Below are 24,048 nucleotides of genomic sequence, written 5' to 3'. Positions count from 1 at the left end.
GTGAGGCACTGCATGGGGCAGTCTGCCATTGTTTTGTGCCTCTTTCAAACCTCAGATACTCCCATTCTTTATTCACACTGTAGTACAGGGATAAGGGTGCACCAGGAATTCCAATTAATTTCGATTTCGCTTATTTTAAAAACACACCCCACAACTAAACAAACCAACCCCAAACTGAAGTGCTTTTATTAGAAACTGAATAAAAGATCGAGACTCTAGTCAGTCAATATTTCTTCAAGAGCAACTTTATTCTGGGCAGATTTGACACAGAAGGAATGAAACAAACATTTATAACGTTTTTGAATTAAAACACTGAATAAACAAGAACCGTTCGTTATCTCTTTAAGATTTTACTCACCCTGACAATTCCACACTCTCCTTCCAGACAAGTTCAAAAATGTTCTTTCAATATGTTTTCCCCCTCACTTTATGGAACGTCCTATTCGCATCAACAGCCATATTAGATACAGAAATACCATGGAAGTGGGTTTTCCGGGTTGGTTTTTTTTGGCTATCATGGCACTTACATGAGACTTTTATGAAAATCTGGATTACGGAGGTGAACAAGTCCACTGTCAGGCTCCTTTATTTCCAACGGTCATTATTACATGATATACGTAAAAGCCTGAGAAAATGTAAACAGTAGGATTCTAAAAACATTTTTCATAAAGATGCTAAATATTAAAACACAAAGTAGTAGGTTACATATGATAAATTCTCAGATACGTGGCTCGTCCATATTTCAGTATAATAAAGACCTACATCTTTTCCATATCCGTATTGCACACTGAGACGGCACAGTAAAATACACAGCTCAGTCAACTCAGTCCTTACTCAAAAAAGAACTTTTTCCAACTTCAGTAGGAATTTACTTGAGTAAAGGCTACAAGATCACTGCCGTTACACTTCTACTTAGCAAATTTTCTGTCCCACTAAGTTAAACTGGCAGAAGTGATTCTGAATATCAAGATTATTAGCTTTTTTTCCCAAAAATAAAGGCTTTAATTTAGGACTACTTCTTTTTCTAATCTTTTCGCTGGACTGACCAAAACCTGAACACGATAGTCACGAACATCACTGCAGGGCTGATGAAGGCTCAGAGATTACAGGCCAGGTTCAGATTCATCCTGTGTAATACAAGTAATTCAAGTAATTTGAAACACACTGAGTAGTCCCCATCCTTAGTGGAGAGACCGTGGCATCTCCAGAGGGCTACTCAGTTGTCAGTGAGCCGAATTTCTCTTGAGGTGATTCTCACTCACCGCTGGTTTAGAGTCAGCTCACAACGAAGGAGCTCACGCTTAGCTGCCTGCAGTTGGGTAGGATGATTCCAAGCCTCAGCAGCCCCTTCTTGTGACTTGTTCGTCTCCTGCTTCCACTAGTAGGAATTAAGGGTACAGTACAGACTAGTTAAATTGCCTACTTAGGTCTAGGGATACTTAGGATAGATTCAGGAAACCAATTATTATAATTGAGACCGATTATTCAGTGATAAAATAAATTAAATGGTATCTAGACATAAATACAGATATTTATTTCCACCAAAAGAAACAACTATCTTTCCAGTTCTAACACAAATATACACATTTCCCTTTCCACTTACCCAAAGACGCCATCAGCGTGTGCTTTAGAAACCGAATGGCTGTTTTATTTTACTGCTGTGCTTTGGCATCACTGCTCGGAAGCAGGTATGGAGTTAGTCCTTGCTATGAACAAATGACGGAGTAGCTGGACACATAACATGTCCTTGGCACGTGTAAGTCTTATATGTGTACTTTTTTTTAATGCACAGACTCTTCTGCTCCCTTTTTGTCTTGTAGTGTCTCACTGTGGACTGAGTCTGTAAAAGCAGTGACCAGTGCTCCTCATGGCTCCCCCTGTAGCGCTGAGCCAGCAGCCTACTCTAGGGTACCGTTCCCCTGAATTCCTGCATCTTCTCCATGGGAAGTATGGGAAAGGCCAGCGGGTGTTACCTGCAGGCTGCAGTCCACAGCGGCTGCCCCGTGGTAGTGCTGGCAGATCCCACAGGGAGGATCTCACTGACATTCAGCTCCTTGAAAACAGCCGGATGCTGAGAACCATACCTGCTCTGATCCCTTTAGACTGGACTTAAGTCTCATAAATACAAGATTTGCCTGAGCTGTTCATAAAATGAGCTCTGGTGAGGGTTCCCAAAAGGTGAGCATTTCTGTACACTTCAGCTTTGGTGGTGCTGTTCCAAAACACAGCTGTAAAAGACACTCTCCCACAGCACTGCACTGTTCTAGCTTCCTTCTGTGGAACGAGGTGCAGGAACACCCAAATGCTGACCGTGATCTCAATCTTTTGCTGATGGCTGGACCCCGGCGCTCCTTTCCAGTGCAGAATTAAACCAGACTAAGGGGCTATTTTTTTTTCTTGATAACCCGATAATTCATTTTCTCTTATAAACCCAGTTAAACTGCTCTTCAAAGAGCTGCATCACTTTCTGTGAAATCAACCACAATTTTAGAATGTTTTTTAGCAGGACCAGGTAAGGTCCCAAGTTTCCCAGCAGAACCTGGGGGCTTAATTTACAGAAGCTGACATATTCTTCGCAATGTAGGCGAAGATGTATTGAAGTGAAGAAAAACCGAAGTAAGCTTAAACTGACTCATTTCCTCTGGATTATTTTTTTCCAGAAGAGATTTAAAACAGTTGCAAAAATTAAGGCAGCTGCATAGATACTCCTTCCTTAAACTCTGCTGCTGGCATATCACTAATACTTTGTTACTCTGAAACCAGCTTTATAATTGTTAATACTGTCTTAAACGTGTCTTCAGATCTTATATTCCCAAATATAACACAAAAGGAAGCAGCAGAATCTGATTTTTCTCCTTAGAAATCATTAGAAAATTCAAATGAATTTAACAGAGGTAGGTCCACATTCTATTTCATAGAGAACAATGCCAAAAAGCAACTCTGAAGCAGGACAAAAGAGCGTTGTGTCAGGAAACAGATCTGCATTCACCCTTCACCAAACAAGAACATTCCCCAAATTTGGTAAAAGCAAAAGAATGGAGCTGGAAAACTGGACAGCAGTCCAACAAAAACCTTGTAAAGGCAAAAATAAATTAAAAAAATAGCCTCCCACTGACCTTCCGCAGTGTCTCAGGGACTGCAAAGGGGAGTTTAGACTGTTAGTCACTCGGTCCTTTGATGACAGTACAAAGCAAATGAGTACAGGACAACAGAAGCGTGGTGGCATCAAGACGTGGCATCACTGAAATTATACAGCCTCATTTAGCACATAAGCTTCAGAAAAATGTCTAATGAATGCCCCTTCCTCAGTACTTCTCTTCCACTGCAATATTGCACCACTTTGCTTTCCTTATCCACTTCTATAAAAAAGTTGAATCTAATAAAGGAAAAGTTAATCTTTAAAAAAGTTTGTTATAAAAATTTGTCGTATAAAAATGCCAAACCCCCTAAGCCATATATACAAAATTTATCAGATTTATGAAAATAACTGGACCCAATTATATAACAAAACAATTTTATACAAAAAGGTACAAGATTGCATTCAAATTAATAAAAATAAAAGTAAAAAACCCCTAAACCCTTCAAAATGTCTCACTCATAGAAGATCTGTTTCTTTTAAATTTACAGGTATACAAAACAGTATCAAATTGTCTCATGTTAGCCACCATTTCATGGGGAACACGCACTGGTTCCGAGTATTTCCACACCTCACCGGTGAGCACCGTACTTCGCAGACCAGTCAACACGGCCGTGGATCGGCTGAGCTGGTGGCGGGAGAGGCATTAACCTTGGTGTGCTTTTCGGAGGCGAATTGAACAATGGCCGTCCAAGATGGGGTCTTACTGACTTCAGAGAAGCATAATCTAAGGGACAGAACAAAATGCCATGAGATAAAAGTTCAGCGAGCAGCTGCCCACATTGAACAGCAACTGGATGCAGGTCCAGACCCTTATTTCTTCAGGAAATTAAGCCTCCTTTTTTAATAGAATTTGCTGATGTGAAACAATAGTGAATCCATTCCCCAAAACCTTATCAGACAAGGAGTGTCTATATCATTGATTTGACAAGTGTGAATTCTGTGCCAGCTCTCACATCAACCTCTAGGTCCCATTGCAATACACTGTGGATAAACCCACATATTTCATAAACACAGTAAAAATAAACCAAGTTCTTCATATGAAGTTCTGCAAGGCTATGAATTGTAGCTCCAGTGAAATATTTACAAATAAAGTAAAGCAAAGACATGTAGTTCAGTGCTGCACATATACAGCATTACCAGAGACACGAGCAAGGGACCAAGACAACTTTGGTTCTATACTTACTAGAAGACGGATCCACAACTGGTGCTAACTGAACCCTCTGCCCAGCAGAGCCGACTTCCTTCTTCAGAAATGAAGGGATATAAGCACTAGTTACACCGCTTGATCCTACGGGCCCTGAAAGAAATGGCAAGGAACACTTCAGCTCAACACAATGGATCTCCCAGACTATCAACAGATGATAAAGGTGTGCACTGATGGGTCATATTCAAGATCAAGCCTGATCATGGACTGATGAAAACAAGAACTGCATTGAAGACGCTACAAATCCACAGATCCTATAGATAGATGTCTGCTTTCAGGAGACTGTCAGTATCAGATTGCATTAATGATGAATGGAAAACAGGTAAAAACTGCGCTCCTACAAGGGCAATTTCTGCTTCTCTTTGACATCTAGACTTTTTCAAGGTTTCTCAAAGCTTCCAAAACTCAGCATTTCAGTTGCAATTATTTTGTTTGACTTCGTCCTGGTTTGCGGTAAAACAGAACCAATTTGCTGCTTTGTAATTTTACTTTTTAGCTGGGCCTCTTCTAACTGACTAAAGTCTGAAATTAACAGCATATTGTTCAGAGACTGTTCACTCTCAGAGTGATAAGATAGTTTGTGCCAAGGAATGGTACACAGAGAGGCTCTTGCTTATTCTGCAACCAAGGTCAGCTAATTTGCTATTTGCCCCGTTAGAGGGTCGGAAGCAGAGAAGCGTAGAGCGGTCACACCTATAGGGAGGAGTGGACAGGACAGGTGACCCAAAACTGACCAACAGGGTATTCCATCCCATCTGCATCACGCTCAGTAGAAAAGCTAAGGGCTCAAAGGGGCAAGGCTGCTCTGGCTCACTCTCTTTCTTCAACGGCCAGCATCCAAGGACAAGTGTGTCTGTTCGTCTGCCTTTGATCCCGATATGGGCATTCCTGACTCTAGATCCAGAATTCCGCTCCTGTTCGTCACTGACTCCAGTCTGGGACTTTCCCTGTGTCTGCTGGTGATGCGATCGCCATCCTGGGAGCTGGATACAGTTTTGTATATATTGTTTACTTATTTTTTTAATTCTTATTATTTTATTATTATTTACTATTTCCTTATTTATTATTAGTTTCATTAAAGTACTTTAGTTCTTTTTCTAAACTCGTAAATCTCCTTATTTCTTCCTCTCCTCCCTGGGCGGGGGGAGGACCATCTGTCATTCTGATTGGCCAGCCCGGGCAAAACCGCGACAGACTTGCAGCAACTGGGTCCCATGAGTATATTCGTGATTTCTATGCAATGAGTCTGGGGCTCCGGTGCGATACAAAGCTCTCACTGAAGCCAGTAACAGCACAACAACCTAATAATTAATTGGGACAGATTCGCGTTCCAAATTCACAAAGTCAGCTACAAAACCCGTCTCTACGATGAGCAGGAACAGATCTGAGTGACCTGTAGAATAAGCTGTAGAAATTGCATCAAAAATAGCTATAAATAAAACAGTGTTGAGTCATAATGCAGATGGACACTGAACAAGTTAGCATGCACAGATCAGTTCCGTGGCACATATGCCTATAATGTACTAGAGCAGCAGCAAAGCATGTTGTGGGAAATTATGGTAATAAGTACAAAAGGGGAAAAATCTAATGATATCCTATTCAGCTACAAAAGCAGCAAATACTTGTAGAAGAGCCAGGAAGGAGAAACGTGCTAGGTTCTCATGTAGTTTTGCCATTTACAACATCCTCCCATCTTGAGTCTTTAAAGAACGATTTTCTGATTAAGTTACATCCAAAATCTTAAGTTTTTTATTTTTTAAACAGGAGTTTCTAAAGGCCCAAAATGCTTCTTTGGGCCAAGATTCAACAGAAATTTTCTCAAAGACTTTCATAACAACATATACAAAACAAGTACTGTGCTGCAGAACTGTAACATTACACGAAAACCTGAAGCCAAGAAAGATTCAGAGGGAATACATAAATACAATCTAGAAACACCAATATGTCTAAGTACATCTGGTAAAATCTAATTTAAAAATCTACAAATGAATTGCTTCAATCAAATAATAGGGATTAAATACCTGAAATACCAAATGCCCCAAAAACCTGAAGAAAAAAAAAATTGAAGAGTTTTGCTTTTTGTCTGCAATTTTCAAAGCTGTAATTATTCCACTACTTCAAACAGCATCTATTAAAAGACATGACGACAGATGATGGATTTTATTTGCTTTATTCACATAACAAGAGTGGTGTGAATGATTACTTCAGTTTAGACGAGCTTCCTGGGGAAGAATAACCCCATGCACCAGTCCAGGTTGGGAGCTGACCTGCTGGAGAGCAGCTCTGCAGAGAGAGACCTGGGAGTCCTGGTGGACAACAGGATGACCATGAGCCAGCAATGTGCCCTTGTGGCCAAGAAGGCCAACGGCATCCTGGGCTGCATCAAGAAGAGTGTGGCCAGCAGGCCGAGGAAGGTCGTCCTCCCCCTCTACTCTGCCTTGGTGAGGCCACACCTGGAGTACTGTGTCCAGTTCTGGGCTCCCCAGTTCAAGAGGGACAGGGAACTGCTGGAGAGGGTGCAGCAGAGAGCTACCAAGATGATTAGGGGACTGGAACACCTCTCTTATGAAGAAAGGCTGAGGGATTTGGGTCTTTTTAGTCTGGAAAAAAGACGACTGAGGGAGGACCTTATCAACACTTATAAATACTTCAAGGGTGGGTGTCAGGAAGATGGGGCCAGGCTCTTTTCAGTGGTGCCCGGGGACAGGAGAAGAGGTAATGGGCACAAACTTCAGCATAGGAGGTTCCACCTAAACATGAGGAGGAACTTCTTTCCTTTGAGGGTGGCAGAGCACTGGCACAGGCTGCCCAGAGAGGTGGTGGAGTCTCCAACTCTGGAGACATTCAAAACCCGCCTGGATGCGTTCCTGTGCAACCTGCTCTAGGTGACCCTGCTCTGGCAGGGGGGTTGGACTAGATGATCTCCAGAGGTCCCTTCCAACCCTATGATTCTATGATTCCTCCTCCATGACCATTTAAGCACCTGCTGGGCTAAAATAATTTGGAAACCTGAAAACATGACCTACAAAAGCTGATGAGGGAAACTGAAGGCAAGATGATGCATTTCAGGTTGAACAGACCTAAGCTGTCCAACCTTCTATGCACGTGGTACTTCAAACCAGAGTTTTGGGGATTCATTAGAAGAAATTCAGTTTAAGGTAGTCTCCAAATGCAAGGAACAGTGCTCAGAACCGATTTCAACAGAACAGACAGAGTAGAAAATATCTTCAGAACTGACAATGTATTAGCAACGGGTGACCACAAAATACAACTGTCTGGAACTGCGGAGGCATTACCTGTTATCTCACAATGTTAAGTACAGTTTCTTACCTGAATTCATCCTGTTAATACTTCCTCCCAAAACAGAAGTTTTCCCCGGCAAACCGGAACTGGGCCAGGGATTAGATGGAACAGACTCTTTGTTTGAAGTGGAGACTATGCTATTCCTTGTGCTTATTCCTATTGCAAAAATGCAAAAATTACCATGCTGAAATCTGTTACGGAGACTTGCATTCATTCCACCTAAAGCACAATCTTAGAGCAGTTGTCCAGTTCAGTGAACTTAACCAAAACCTTTTCACTCTAGTATGCCTCTGGGTTACCTCTCATACGGGAATGCTATCCCTGCAAAGATAGTAGTGTAAATAGTTCCACTAGCATCAATGGCTGCTTATGTTGAGGGACAGGATCCCTACATCAAGGCCACAAATACTCTCATGTCACAGAAGTGAACCTTGCTACGTAGATGAAATCTACAGTTCGTATCAAACACAGCATTTCAGCCTAACAGTCACAAGATAACTTGAGAGTAAATAATGGCAGATTACATTTCTCATAGTACTGTACTCCTCTTTGGTGTATCTACTGAAACCACAGATTGTGCAAACAGTTTGCAGTAGAGTTCATATGTCACATGTTATTTGTATTTAATATAGATTCCATATTTAAGCAGGGTGTCTAACATGCAAGGATACGCTCATAATTTTTGTAAAGCAAACGCAGGCTTGGGATCAACGTGTTTTACAAGCTCCTCTAGTAACACAACTTTTAGCTATAAAAACTCTACTTAAGCGATGCAGTTTGAAAGTCACTGAAATTAACTGTTTCAGTAAAAAAGACTGAGTCTACCACCACGATACCGTCTAGTTTACGTAATTAATTTTGAAGTACTAGTACTACAAGTTAATTCACAGCTAACACTGCCTTTATAAACAGAAACGATGAAATAGGATACGATTATATTCAGCTCATTATAAATACAGACAGCCATGCTGTCTGCCTCCTGTACTTCCTCCTGCCCCAGTGCTGGTCTCAGTATAGCAGAGGTTAACGTGAAGACAGGTATGCAATTCCTCTACAGAGACGTGCATTTGCATTATATTTAACTCCAAGCTACAGCAAAGCGTATTCCCACTATTAGTTAGCTTCTGTTGCATTATATACTCATGAGGTAAATTTAAGGCACTTTTTTTCCAGTCTAGACGACCAGTCTTATCCTTCTTAGGGAAGCAGGGAATAACTTGGCACATTAACAGACATTTTCTAACCCACTTCAAAGTATAAGAGTATCCAGCTGGATGAAGAAGTACCAACAATCCTGTCCCCTTCTTGTAAGCAGGATTTATCTAGTTGCTGGACTGCTACCGTGTAGTTTGCATCACAACCATCAACATTAGCAAAGCTCTTACTCTCCTTGTTTTCTTTAAGCAGTAGCCCCCCCCTCCACAAGCTCAAAGGATAAAGCCCCATGTACCAACAACTACTTCATACTGCTGTTGGAATTACACGAAGAAAAAGAAGTAAGTATTTTTTACTAACCAGGTAGATACCTAGAATGTCTCAAGTAGTGTTGCTTTGCTGCAGAAACTCGCAACGTGGGAGTGTCCTGCTGTGGAAAGGTCGCATGGGAAGGTGCACTGCTGCCAGAGCCTACAGCATCCGAAGGCTTCAGGTCCAAAATGCTTTCAAATCTATAACCCAAAAATTGCTACACTTAGTCCAATTCTTATAGCATATGTTTATCCACAGTTGGCCTTCTCATCTCCATCCCATCTCCAGGAATCGTTTCCTCATACTGTGTTTGCTACAGCATAAACACACAGACAACAGGGAATATTTTCAGCCTGAAGCCATACAAGTGCCCCTGAAAAGCAGATCTGCACTTCTAGTTCCCTTATATATTGCTCTTAAAGCTTTTATAAATCACTCTAAGTTTTTCTCTACTTTGTATGATCCACGGAAACTGCAGCTCATCCCAAACAGTTTGTATGTGTGGAATATGTAAAAATGGTTCATATGTGAAATAGAAAGTACATATTCAAAGATTAACTTGGGAAGACTTAAGCCAAGCATCATTTTCAGTGTGGAAAAATGAACAAGGAATTGTACAGAAGGGTGCACTGTCCATCAAAAAAGGTGTTGCAATTCAAAGGTCAGCATTCAACAACCAGCCAAGGCAACGCAGGAATGAGACAAGCTGCATGGAGACAAGCTTTACCAGCCTGGACATATGTTTCTAGATCCACAGAAAGCGTAAAGAACGTTATTAAAAAAGAGGCAAAGCCTAAGGAAGTAAGACCAAATAGCACACGAACATAAAAGAAACCAACTTACCTACAGAGAGTTTCATCGCTCTGCCTCTTGTTGTTTTTCAAGTCCATCTTTGTGATGGAAGAGCTGAAATCAAGGTCTTCCAAGTCATCCCAGTCTTCTGAACTCTTCACTGTTCTAGCAAGATGTCCCCATCTTCGCCTAGTTTTTGGCTTAAGCTCACCATTTATATTCTCAGTCCCAGAAGATGTTTTCTGTTATAAAGATTGAAAAGAAACAAACCCACGCACTTACACCAGGTGACAGAAACAAAGAGGACTTTTTTTTTCCTGTCTCAAAGGTAATAGTGGTAGAAGAGCTGTAATAACAGAATCCTAATCTTTCTTTAAACATGCTAAGAACACAATCTGTAGCCTGTAGACATTATTACGTATCTTCTGCATTTCATCCCATAATAAAGTGTCTTGTACTGACAGAATAGAATAAGTTTCTTAGGTCTCGATTCCAATTCTGTTTATATTTCATTATACACCTTCCAAACAACTAGCTCACGCTCAATTTTTATTTCTTGACCCACCTTAAGAGTACAAAACTTCATGCACATTCATGTTTCCACAGGCCCGTGCCTAGACATTTATAAAATGTATTTTTCTTGCAGGACAGCATAGGTAGACATTTGTGTCTCTTCAGCCATTTAAGCTCATCAGTACATTTTAACCTTTTGCAACTCTATATATGGCCAGTACGGACCCTACTTAAGATGGATCTCTTAGCAGCATTCACACTGTCTGCTCTTGTCATCTATCTTATGAATCCAGTCTCCACGTATAATCAACGAAATGGTAGGTTCCAATGCTGAAAGAAGAATCTGTTGTTTTCCATGGCCAGCATAGAAACCCAAAGGGACTATTATTCTCAGTCACTTAAATTGGATGAAGGCAATAGCCCCCTTCCCCCTCATTTCAATACTATTTAGCTTAATACTTTTTTCTCCGGCATTGGTCCCATTAATATTCTGACCACGCTACATCCTTTTTACTCATATGAAATCACAGTGTCATCCTTTAACCGGTGCTTTACAACAAAGGGAGGCATAAAATGGCTTTGAAATGAGAAATCAACTGGCTTGCTTTATAGCAATTTGACTTAGATTTCAACAGAGTAACTTCAAGTTTCTAGCAGAAAGTTGTAACTATTCTTTATTCCCATTTCCTGTCCTTTTAGTAAAGTATAAGAACTTTATGAAAGAGAACAAGAAAAGGAAATACAATTAAGGAAAAATCAGGTAGTATATCAGGAGGTCAATCTTATGCTAGATGGACCTTTACCTGCTGAGGAACCTTATTGTGAATTGCAGGCAGAAGAACCTGGTTAGACTTGTCCTCCTGTAGGTAGTTACTGTGCTCAGCTCCAGAGTTGTCTGTCTTATATGGGTACACCGAGTGCTGAGAAGACTGGTTTTGTTGAAAAGGCCTTGACGAAATGCGGGCGTGAGGTTTCAGAGGGGGTTGTGCTGGAGGGACAGGCTTAATATGCAGAGATGATTTATTAAGCAGTTCCTTTTGTTTCCCCAGTTCCTGAACGCCCAGGGCATGCCCAACCTGGAAGTATGGATATCGAAGTGCCTAAAACATAATGAAGATGTTAGGATCCAACTTAGAAAACCAAAGTTTTTAACTTACATCTTGCTGTTTCAGGTTTACTTCTCTTCTCAAAGATCTCTCACTGCAAAAAACTTCTAAAAGCTCACGTTCCTCACCGTATTTGTACCTCACTGTAAAACATTTGTTAATGGCTCTTAATACCAAGTTACAATCGCTATTTTTTGCTTTTTATTACCTTTGAGAGTTCTTAATCTATTTTACTTTTTAACTGCTTTAATTAGCTTTAAAGCTTATTATTACAATTTGTACCAAAGGTCTGATATAATCGCAAAGGTTCAGCTATGGTCCTATTGACATCAAGTCAGATTTGGACCCAGAATCACATACAGTTTTCAAAAGGTGCCTGGCTCATTTCACTAGTTGGGTACTGCCACTACAGTACTGATATCTGAAACCAGTGGCTACCATCAACATCAACTGGACCATTACTGGTGCAATACTGATGACTTGGGCTATGCTTATGTTTGGGATGTTGGGACATATGTACCATGCAGGTGAGCTGAGACTGCCCTGCAAACTGCCTTCCATAAGCCAGCTTTATCCAGGCAACACTGGGCTGGCTGAGCAGACAGTGAGATGCACTGAAAGCTGTCTGAACGGCCAGGCCCAGAGGGTAGTGATCAGCGGAACAAAGTCTGGTTGGAGGCCAGTAGGTATTGGTGTATCCCAGAAGTCAATACCAGGGAAAATAATGTTCAACGTCTCCATTACTGATGACAATGGCAGAGCGGAACGCATCCTCGGCAACTTTGATGATGACGCAAAACCGGAAGGAGTGGCTGACACACCAGACGGTTTGTGCTGCCATCCAGAGGGACCTCAACAGTCTGGAGAAACGGGCTGACAGGAATCTGATCAAGTTCAAGAAGGGGAAATACCAAGTCCTGCACCTGGGGAGGAACAACCCCATGCACCAGTACATGCTGGGGTCAATCACCTGGAAAGCAGCTTTGCAGAACAGGACCTAGCAGACACCAAGTTGAACATGAGCTACCAATATGCCCTTGCTGCAAATAAGGCTAGCAGTATCCTGGGCTGCATGAGCAGGGGCGTTGCCAGCAGGTTGAGGGTGGTGATCCTTCCCCTCTGCTCAGCACTGCCCAGGCACACCTGGAGTGCTGTGTCCAGTTTTGGGCTCCCCAGCATTAGAGAGAGATGGACATATTGGATAGAGTCCAGCAAAGGGCCATGACCATGATTAAGGGGCCAAAACGTCCCACATATATGAGGAAAGACTAAGAGCGCTGGGACTGTTCAGCCTGGAGAAGAGAAGGCTCAGGGAGATCTTATCAAAGCATGTAAATACCTGAAGGGAAGGTGCAAAGAAAATGGAGCTGGGCTCTTTTCAGTGGTGCCCAGTGACAGGGCCAGAGGCCGTGGGCACAAACTGAAACACAGGAGATTCCCTCAGAACATCAGGAAACACTTTTTTACTGTGAAGGTGACTGAGCACTGACACATGTTGCCTAGGGCAGGGGGGCTGGTCCAGAGGACCTCCGGAGGCCCCTTCAAACCTCAACCATTCTGTGATTGAATGGCACGTATCAATAGGAATGAAAGAATAGCATCACAGCCTGCAGCCATACATCCTAACTTCACTCTGCTGCTATTAGGATTATACTTAATTCATATGTAATTATTTACACCACGGTCACATACTCAATGACTGAGCACACACCCCATGCAGTTGATGTTGCATACAAAAGATAGATTACTCTCTCTTAATTACTCCCCTTTGTCTTGCAAATTGTTCTTGGCTTCTGCTCTTCTCCCTTCCAAGAACTGCACCCCTGAGCTACTGTTAATTGACTCTATAAAAGGTGTCTCGAAGTGAAAGGAAGTGTCATATGCAGATTCAAGAAAAAGAAAACAAAACCAAACCTGACTAGCTGTTGGCCGCTTTTTGGGGTCCCACTGGAGCATGTCTCTCATGAGCTGCACCGCTTCGCTGCTAGCATTAGGTATGAGGGTTTTTAGGTTGTTAGGTACACACTGAGGCCAGCGAAAATTCATGGACGCTGAAAGTTGGTAGCCTTCAGGCCAGTCGTTCTGGAAGAATGAGATTTCCAATCACAAAGAAAGTTCAGCTGTGAAACATCCTAGTGCCCAAGTACACTAACATACATTCTCCTATCAGGAACAGACTGCGTCCAGTTTGCCCTAGGCTGTTTTAAAGATTTCACTAGATATTTTCACCTCAAACCTCTTGTGAGAGGTAAGTCTCGCTTTACATCTGACACAGTCAAAGGCACAAATGGAATTAGGACATAGGAGTCTTGACATGATTCCATTTTCTAGCCTCTTAAACCACAGGTTTACATGAAATATACAAGAGAAAATGAAACTTCTGCATAATAAAATCTCAGTCTAATTACTCTGTTTACTGTTGAGGGGCCTATTTCTTCTCCTCCAAATGTCAGGTTTTATAGCATAATTACATAATGCTTATTTCACAGGCAATAGGTTTTCATTTAGTTCACTATATACATAGTGACATACAATAGCAGTAAGCGTGAAAATTGATTACTTTTATGCTTACTGGTATTGTGCCATTCTGTATTGTAGAACACCTCCAGTATTATTGCAGAATGTCACTGTAACTACCTTCTTTGGTGTCCCCAAGACTTGGCAAATTTTGAATATAGTATCAATTTCACTGGCGCCTGGGAAGAGAGGCCTCAGTGTGTAAACTTCTGCCATTATACAACCAACAGCCCAAATATCTATTGGAGAACTATAGCTGGTAGATCTCAGAAGGACTTCAGGAGCCCTGTACCTGTAAGAGAGAAAAAAAAAATTAAAACAAAAATCCCATTGATCAGCACAAGTCAAACAGACCTACATGAAACCATTCAGCTCTTCATTCTTTGCTGTTACGAGCAAACATCCCTTAAAAAATTCCTATAATAAACATAAGACTTCACTTTTTTTAGAATGAAGAATGAAAACCTACATAAGCTCTCTGATGCCTTCCTGCCATGCAGCAATCCCAGCACATCCCACCTGTCTTTGTTCCCATGCTGCTGCCATCTGTAAACCGTCTTGCACTACCTGAAGCTTTTCAAATTACGCCAAGCTTAAATAAAAGTTTCATAAAGAGGAGGCATCAGAAGTGGTATTACCTTCAGCACAAATTTAATACTTCTTTAAAGGCTTGATTATAAGTTGCACACAATGTAGGCAAATACTAGCACTTACCATCTTGTGGATACATAGTCAGTGTAAGGAGGTCTAGATCTGATTTCTCGGGCTAAGCCAAAGTCTGCTATTTTCACAAGTTCTGGTCCCATGCAAAGGAGGTTTTCGGGTTTTAAGTCTCTGTGAAAGAACCCTAAAATTCAAATGAAATATTGAGACATCAAGAGGGCTAAAATATTACTGACTACTGTCTCTGAATTGCAATGCCAAAGGCAAACGTAAGCCTGTGTTTTCCACCTGGAGTATTTTGCTTTAGTTCTTATTGCCGAAGCTTGAACAGCACCACATAAAGTTCAAAGCTTCTTCAAAACAGAGCATTCAGTCAGAGAGCTCCCCTTCAAGTGACACTTCTTTAACATAAAAAAAAGGTACACCGTTTTAATGTTAGTTTAATTGTGTTGGAAACTGTGCAATAAAGACATCAAAAATTACTTCAAAAGTTATTTTAAACAGAATACAAATTAAAACATGAGGTAATTTTTTTGCACTTTGAAGCTTCTTTTTAAATCTGAGAACATAATAATCTGCAAGCACTCAGTAAGTTACTGATCACCCTATCAGGCAGAGGATCTCAGCATATTTTTTTAGTGCACTCTGCATTCACTAAAACTTGATCACAAATGAGCATCTGGCAAGAGCTCTCTCAATACAAATGAGAGAAGAGGACTAGAATATTACTGACTACCGTCTCTGAAATTTCCTTCCACCCATAGTCTGGAAAACTTGTCCTTATGCTTCTTTCTTGCACGCATCTGAGAATGCTGCTTCCTAGATACAACTCTCCCTGTAGTAACTTACTAGAGCTCTATAATCACCTTTTCAGAGACCTTCCAACATGCTTAGTTTTTTCCATGGCCTTGAATATGTTCTCACCGAGAAGAGAATGAACATCCACAAAGGATGTGTCTGCATTGTCCGGTATCACTATATTAACTTATGTTTGTTAGATTAATGCATGACAGCATTGAAGATGCAGTGCTGTAAATTTTTACCAACCCGTAATTACATCCTTTCTAGGGATATCAAGTAGATATTCTGGTTATGGTAGTTCAAGCCAGCTTGAACTACCCCCTCTTAATGGAAGGTACCAGACAGAGCAGTCAAGGTTTCTTTTAGTATTTAATACAATCACTTCTGTATTTTCCTGCACAGATGTGCAATACACCAACAGAATACTTTTGAAGCAATTTATTTCATGGCAAACTCTTAAAAAGAGCAATGGATTTTGTATTCAAATATGAAAAGATGCTTAGAATTTGGATGGACAAAGAACATAAAAAGTTTACTTGACAAGCATTTCTATGCCATGTGGGACTGGAACAGAGAAATAGAGGGAAAAACAGTTCAATTATTTTTCCAAAACTGTTGCAGAGAGAATCTTGGGACAACCAGTTTTACACTGTGAGCCACAAGACCATCAAGACTATCCTGTCAGACTTGCCATGAATTTCTAGATCTTTGTAACTACAGATCTGCAACATCTTGGCAGAAATATCAGTCTAGTGTGTAGCAGGCCAGCAGTTAGTTTTGACACAAAATTGTTCATTCTTTATAGCTATAGTAAGTTAAATAGCAGTAAAAGGTATTCTGAAAGGTTGTGATGCATTTGACAATTTACTAAAAAAAAGGTGGCTTAGATTTTTGCAAATAAATAATTTTATTTTTCTGGTTTAAAATCTTTTGTATCTCACTGGAGCAGACTGGAATCTCTAGTTTGGTTTCAGAAGTGTATCCAAACCGTATTGGAAGTGAGAATAAAGCCATTAGCATGAAAATGTTTTACAAGACAAAGTTAAATGTGTTCTTCAAGTGAACTGAAATGCTGGTCCTACAAGCCTTTCCCTTCCAGGACTTTGGCCATTGATGTTAGTTCTGTTTTGACAACCCCGAGAGCTGACCAGCCACATACACTACAGTGTATTAAGCAGGCAGAACTGCAGTGGGCAGCAGAACATGGTGAGGAAGTTATCATTAAAATAAGTACTTTTTTTTTTTTTTTTAATTAGTTAAGGGGGTCTTGTTACTACTGACTGGTGCATCAGCTTTAGCTTTTATCATTATTGTAAAAATTAGCTGGAAGGCCGTGCAATGAAAGCTGTTTTGTCACTCAGACTTCATCACTGTATCTTACAGATAATGTGCATTTTATTCAAGTACCTGTGTGTACCTTGAGAAAAGAGTAATTTTTCCTTTATTCTCTATCTCAGGGGACCTCTAAACCTACCGAGAAATGTGCCCATTGACATCAGATGAGTTTCTGAAAGTGGTCAGCTGCCAGTCTGGGAAAGCAGAAATCCACAGAAAAGGAACTGAGCAAACCTTCACACTAACATATCAGGCAACTATAAAATATGGATATTTTCAATAATCTGGATCTCTCATATAGTGCCATCCTTTTGATCACTCCCTTTACTAAAGTTAGTAATGTAATTGTTAGTGTACTCATTAGAAAACTTACACAGGCGCTATCTTGCTCTAATTCAAAACATTTACAGCTAAAACATAACCTACCATGCTTATGGATAAATGCAAGCCCTTGCAGGATCTGATACATAATATTCCTAACTGTAGACTCAGGAAACAGCTTGCTTCTGTGGCATAAAAGAAAAGGGAAGAAATAAATATTAATGATTAAGTTCACATGTTAGCTTATGCTATCTAATGAACGAAAGATAAAAGGTAACAATGGCAATAAAAGTGCTAGATACATTTTAAGCACCCTCATGTAGTTTATTTCTCCAATAACACTTATGCAGTATTTGCAGAACTGTCATATTACATTACATTAAGACTATGTGACATCATGTCAAGACTATGTGGGACAGTGAATTAAAAAAAGGGAAAATAAAACTGGCCAAACCGAACAAACCTTAACATGTATAGCTCATCAGGCATGCACCTCAAGACAGCAAGGGTTCATGTTAATTTAGTGCATTTCATGCATAGTTTCTTCTGGCCTCTCTTCCAAAGCATATACAAGCCATACTTTTGACTTCACCTTGATATTATCTAACAGCTGATGTGCTACTTCTTTCTAATCTGTTATCTGAAAAAAACAGTCTCATCTGCTAACACTGAAAACAAGAGGCTCTTCTCCTCGTAACATTCAGGCAAGAAGATCAGCCCTGGCAGGCAGTCCCCTCTCACCAAGAGAGGATTCTGATGAAACAGCTCTGTACTAGCTGCCTCTGCGCATGCCAAAACACAGGAGAGATGGGCTGGCGTGGAAATCAGTGACAATTTTATTTGGAAAGAGGCTAACAGTGAACGAAGATGACGGCCTGGGCCTTATTCAATTTCCTGAGCTTGATTCATCTCAAAAACACTGACCATCACATATTTCAGAAGTGAGATCAGCTACTAGAGTCAGCTTTTCATATTTGCTTGCTTATTTTTCAAATTACAGCAGAATCATATTTCCTCTACAGTCCCTTCCAGCAAGGTTGGCAGTTTTAACTAAGACTTAAGCAAGTAAATCACATTCTCAAAGGTTTGATTTATACAATGTCTAACCAGTTCAAAGACTAGCTAAACTGTAGAGAATATGATGTGTAGCACACTTTTACAGACATCTGCCCTTTGTGTTTCATAAGGAGGTAGGATATTTAAAGCATTTCTAAGACATTCCTAAATATAATTGGTTTGTATGTTACACACTTGAATTATTTTCTCAAGGTTCATCATTTCATATAACTAAAATTCAGCACCCACACATATGTGCACAATTTAGTTGAAGTTGTTCTATACCTGGGCATGCATAAGTATTTTTATGCTTAAAAAGGTATTTTATGTAGCATTCACAGAGATATACTGTAACCATAACCTTACTTTGCTAAATCAAGTAAGGCTACTGTCATCTCCCAGGCTGATTCTATGGTCCATAGAGAGAAAATGGCCTCCACAGAGAACAATTCACAGCAAGGAGCTATTTTGCTACGAATTATTCACTGGAGGGTGCTATTAATTAAGACTTTATTAATGCTCCAGCAAATATAAAAAAAAGCTGGATTTTATTGAGAATACTGACAAATAAAATATAGTGTCTCTGGACATGTCAGCTCAAATTGCAAGGAAAAAAAATATTCTTAGAATCAATCCAGAATTTGACCCCTCGTGATTACCTTTTCAACCACTTTTTATATATTCATTTATTTGAGGAAGCTGTACGAGAGGAGGTGGTGATACCACCCTCTAATAGAAAAAGTATTGCTAGTTGGAGTACTTACCTAGAAGTCAAAAGTTCTAGGTTTAATGCCTCCTCAGCATGAAGGCTGTTAAAAGTCTGGAGTTCCTAACTCTCAAAAGACCACTCTACTTGTGTGCCAGGCTAATCTGGAAACAGGCACTGGAAACTCACTAAACCATGTGGAATATGCTCAAAGGTGACAGCCACGGTTCCTACTGCAGCATGCAGCTTTAAGCCATCGTGATCTAAGCCTAAACGAATGATCCAAAGTCCTTTGAAAAGTAACACAGGTGTTAAAAGCACACTGCGCAAGTAATTCATTTATATCAGGAATGGGTGATGCTGTCACATACCTTTCTTTCATTAACTGATAAAGATTTTCCTTCATGTATTCAAACACAAAATACAGATGATCATTTTCCCTGATAACTTCTTTCAGCTTTACTACATTGGCATGGTTTAATTTCTTCAGAGACTAGAAACAGAAAATACAAACAGGATTTTACAAGGGTGTTACTCTAATGAAAAAGAAAAAACTATTTCAGTAATGCAGAAGACTTGGCTTCAAAAATTCGTCAGTATTTTAAATAATCAGACAGCTCTGAGAACAAAGACCAGATCTCCAAGTATTACTAGATACATATACAGTATACGTACCAATTAATGCACCAGTCATTTCAAAGCCAGCTAATCTGGCATCACAGTAGGCACCAAAACAAAACCCAAAAACCTGTCACAGCAGGCATTTTCTCTATAAGTAACTTCCTACTGGCAGAATTCACACTGTTCTTGTACTTGCACTAGCAACAGACAGGTTAGACTCAGGAATAAATATAACCCTGGAAACTGGTATTGTGGATTAACCCTGGTGGGCAGCTGAGCTTGCTCATCCCCCCCTCAGTGGGATGGGGGAGAGATTCAGAAGGGCAGAAAGTGAGGAAACTCTTGGGTTGAGATAGTTTAATAGATAAAGCAAAAGCTGTGCGCGCAAGCAAAGCAAAATGAGGAATTCATTCACTGCTTCCCATTGGCAGGCAGGTGCTCAGCCACCTCCAGGAAAGCAGAGCTCCATCACACATAATGGTTACTTTCAAGGCAAATACCATCCCTCTGAACATCCCCCAGCTTTTACTGCTGAGCACAACGTCACAAGGAATATCCCCTTGGTCAGCTGGGATGAGCTGTCATGGTTGGGTTCCCTCCCTGCCTCTTGCCTGCTCTCAGCCTACTGGCTTGTGGGGAAGTGTGAGAATGACAGAAGGCTTGAGGATGTGCAAGCACTGCTCCCCAATAATTAAAACATCCCTGTGTTATCAACACTGTTTTGGTCACAAATCCAAAACGTACAAGCTGCTATAATTAACTCTATCCTACCCAAAACCAGCATACTTGTGTCTTCATTCTCCCTTCTTTTTAGATTTTCAGCGTATTCTATATTTATTCTTGCTGTAGCAACACAGTACCAATACGTGGTACTGGAAGTGACCTAGGTTTTCTGCATGTTGGCAAGAGTGACAGCAAGGACTAGAAATTAAGGGAGGTCCTTAGAACATACCCCTAAAGCTTTGCTGGTGCCAGAACTTCACGCTATATGTCTGTCCCCAAACCAACTATCCAGGAACAACTGTGTGCACAAACGTTACTGCTGAGCAAAGGGCATGTGTTGTCAAGCTCTGAAAAACAAACACTAATCAACTACAGATTTCGTGATAGGAAAGCTCTCTCACTCAGTCACCACTCATTGCAAGGAGGAAGCAGCTCTCTACAACTAAATGACCTTTGTAAGACTAAGGAATTTTAGTAAGAATTTTTATAAGACTACAGACACTCCATTCAAATGCAGAGCCAGGAGAAAGAACTATAATGCCATATGACACAGTTCATGTTGTGGGGAGTTTTTAATAAAAGGGTTGGAAAGAATTTGATGTTACCCCAAAATGTGATGGGATCCTTTAATTTCAAGTCAACTATTGAATGAAAGAAGTACCTTAACCTCTCGAAGGTTCATGCATTCTTCCCAGGAATAAAACTTTCTCTTCATTCTACAATAGTAGAGCAAAAAAACGATTAATACACGGTAAACATCAGCTGGTCTTAGATCTGTAAGTCTTCTTGCATCTTAACAATTCAATTTCTCCATCAAAATATAAGGTGTTACCTCATTTGTCAAAAAACTTTACATCTCTAGACAAGGTATACTCTAATACAGCTTAAAAGCATGACTATTTGTCATGGTTTTGGCCTCAAACCAGGACACTATTACACAGGATTGCCTTTTTTTGCATATATATCTGGCTGCAAAAATTTCAGAGCCTTCATCAAATCAGGGCATGCTATTTTTCTTTCCAATATATAATGTGGCGGAGCAGTGTATAACTGTAACAAGAACAAGGATTTCAACAGTTATGAACAACTCAGACTAAGTTTTGAATCAAATCTAAGGAAGACCAAATCACTTCACTGGATCTCAAATTTTATCATATTCTTCTTGCTCCTCTTCTCTATATTTTGATTTCTCTGTAATTTCAGCACCTTTCCCCTCTACGTTGTATTTCTTCATTTTTCAGTGTCTGCTGTGCCCCATGTTTCTATCTGCCCTGCAAGTTGCATCTATCATGCCAACCGCTCTTTGAATTCTGCCTTTCCTTTCAAGCTTATAAGTAACTCCGCTCTAACAGGAACAGACTGTGTGGTAGATCTGTTTTCTCCTAAGCCAGACCATAACTCTGAACATAGTATCTGTGTGTAACGTATGGTTCTATTTGTTCATATGCGTTTTGACTATAACTCAGTTCTTTCACACATAATTCTATGCTTTAGGACCAAGAGGATGAAGGCTCACGTGCACACACACACACACACACAGAAGAGCACAGATTAAACTTACAAAAAACATAGCTACTTAGAGTCTGTATTTCAGAGGGAATTAGGCACCCTTTGAAGATTTGAGTCTTTGTGAGACTTAAATAATAATTCAGTATTACCACTGTAATAAGTTTACAGTTTGAAATCAGCTCTTAGAGTAACTTAAGAACTACAAGCTCTTCATTCCATGAAGGGGTCTAAATTATTTTTTTGTTTGTCTGTTTAGGCAGTGTTTTTGCAGTTACTGTCTTGTGCGTTCAGCCACCAGGCCATTTCTGTTCTTGATAACGGATTGGTGTTAACCTGTAAGCTAAGACAGTACATCATCTTCTGGTTTGTTCTGAAACTTCTGTGTTTCCACCATGTTGCAAAATGAAAATCAAAGGTGTCTCTGGCAAGGTTCGATACAGGAAAAATACCCTCAGCACGCAGGATTTTGAAAGTTGCTAAAGCCAGCTATTGACTGCTCATACAAACCAGCATTATACTGAAAGCTCTTTTGACAAGCACGTCCCTGGGTCATGGTTGTCGGTATTTCAGGAAGGGGCCTGCAATGCTTTACAGCTGTCTCTTACCACCACTAGGACAAATGAGCCATTTACAAACTGAGGTCACTGCTGAAGCGGCAGAGAAAATCATGTGGATTTCTCAAGGAATTTTAAGAAAATCTTAAGCTAAAAAGACCAATAAGTAGTAGCACATAAAGACACAGATAACGGACAATGAGATCCATTGTGTTAATTATCACTGCAGCATTAACATTTTACTGGAAATTAGACCATGAGATGTACGTTCCATGTAAGCAGCACAGAACAGCACAGAACAGATTCCAAAGCAGCATTGCAGAATAATCTAAATAATACACATAATACGTGTTCGACTGCACGTAGTAGCAGAGCACTGTTACAATAAGCCTATGTATTTCACCCTCTTTATCTTCTGCTGGGGCTTTGGATGATACAAGGAACTGGAGCTTTGCATGCTGCCCCAACACAACTCCAAATACAAATGTTGCATGGAATGTGAAATACTCCAACCAGCATAGCCAAGGGATGGGGACCATACAATGGAAAAACCTGGACCATCCACCACTAGTAACAAATGAAAATACTTACTTTTTAATGGCTATTAGCTCTCCAGATTCAATGCTTCTCCCTAGGAGGACAGAGCCGTAGGTCCCATCACCAAGCTGTCTGATAGTAGTGTACCTATTCATGATGAGGATACTTTAGCTGGAAGCGCATTTCAGTCCTTAGTGTTTCTCCTCCGAGTGTAACCAGTTCTTTCTGTGGCAGCATAAATACAGAGCACTCAGGACAGTGTCAACAGTTGCAGGAATCATGTTTTCAAGACTTAGCCTGTGGTCTGAAAGCACAGAACACAATCCGTTTGATTTCTGTACCCTTCTGAGATTGCTTGTTTGCAGACTCTATTCTCCTCCTTGTAAGCTAAACACAAATACTTATCTTGGTCTCTCACCAGAAAGGGCCAACCTGTATCTGGATTCAACTGGGTATGTTCCCCAAATCCACTCTCAGGGTAAAGCACTTTACAGCAAGCTTGCAGACAGCCCTAACAGGAGAAACTATTACTGAAAGCAGAGAATAAAGTCTCATAGCTTGGAGAAAATAGTTTGCTATCAGAAAAATGAAGAATTACAGTAAGATAGGAGGGAATCTGTTCTAGCCAAATTATCAGACATGCAAGTCACCATCTCACAAGTTGTACTGTCATCAGTTAACACAAACCAATTTCCTGACTTTCCATAAGGTACTATGCTAGAGATATAGTCATACATATTCCCTTAAACAAAGTCTTCAGAGGAAGAATATTATATTCATGTCAGGTAAGACCAAATGTATTTCATTACAGCAGCCCTAAGCATTAATTAGTCTCTAGAAGTACAGATTACTTATTTGACCTTTTGTCCTGACACTGCATGAACAACAGAATGCTAGATAATAACGCAATAAAGTTATAATTTCCTCATTTAAACTAATCATTGCTAGTATTTCCTACACTTTCGTCTGGAACAAATGTGATCTATTCCACGTAAATTAACCATACATTTGGAATGAACCAGAATTCCCCTGCAATGAGGGTTCAGTCCCCGTGTTCTGATTTTCTCCAACCCTAAGAGGACAGCAATATTCATGGCTGGTGACTTTTGTCTTCTGTAACCTGCATTTAAACTACATTTCCAAAATTTTTTTGGTAGCAGCCTTAGACGTCTCCTCCATCT

General features: G+C 40.4%; 1 protein-coding gene across 10 annotated transcripts in view; it reads right to left on the bottom strand.

Moving 5' to 3' along the window:
• Window positions 1-235: 235 nt before the first annotated feature.
• The window catches only part of CILK1 (ciliogenesis associated kinase 1), a 28,121-nt gene continuing 4,308 nt past the window's right edge, over window positions 236-24,048 (bottom strand). For 5 of the 10 annotated variants that reach the window (XM_074581624.1, XM_074581625.1, XM_074581627.1 and 2 more), the window contains 14 exons: window positions 22,922-23,171; window positions 20,929-20,983; window positions 19,295-19,416; window positions 17,267-17,346; window positions 14,756-14,888; window positions 14,162-14,333; window positions 13,439-13,606; window positions 11,222-11,518; window positions 9,957-10,147; window positions 9,162-9,313; window positions 7,674-7,802; window positions 4,323-4,436; window positions 3,713-3,863; window positions 236-3,241 (listed from right to left, as the gene is read on the bottom strand). In XM_074581624.1, coding sequence (XP_074437725.1) covers window positions 3,226-3,241; window positions 3,713-3,863; window positions 4,323-4,436; window positions 7,674-7,802; window positions 9,162-9,313; window positions 9,957-10,147; window positions 11,222-11,518; window positions 13,439-13,606; window positions 14,162-14,333; window positions 14,756-14,888; window positions 17,267-17,346; window positions 19,295-19,416; window positions 20,929-20,983; window positions 22,922-23,022 — 1,881 coding nt within the window. In that variant the 5' untranslated portion in view covers window positions 23,023-23,171 and the 3' untranslated portion in view covers window positions 236-3,225. Of the gene's footprint in view, window positions 3,242-3,712; window positions 3,864-4,322; window positions 4,437-7,673; window positions 7,803-9,161; window positions 9,314-9,956; window positions 10,148-11,221; window positions 11,519-13,438; window positions 13,607-14,161; window positions 14,334-14,755; window positions 14,889-17,266; window positions 17,347-19,294; window positions 19,417-20,496; window positions 20,620-20,872; window positions 20,984-22,921; window positions 23,172-24,048 lie in introns of those variants that run through there. The other 5 variants (XM_074581629.1, XM_074581630.1, XM_074581628.1 and 2 more) reach the window with 3 other exon arrangements.

This window comes from Larus michahellis, chromosome 3 (assembly GCF_964199755.1).
Source record: "Larus michahellis chromosome 3, bLarMic1.1, whole genome shotgun sequence".
Taxonomy (NCBI): domain Eukaryota; kingdom Metazoa; phylum Chordata; class Aves; order Charadriiformes; family Laridae; genus Larus; species Larus michahellis.
This window is presented reverse-complemented; position numbering and strand designations above follow the sequence as displayed.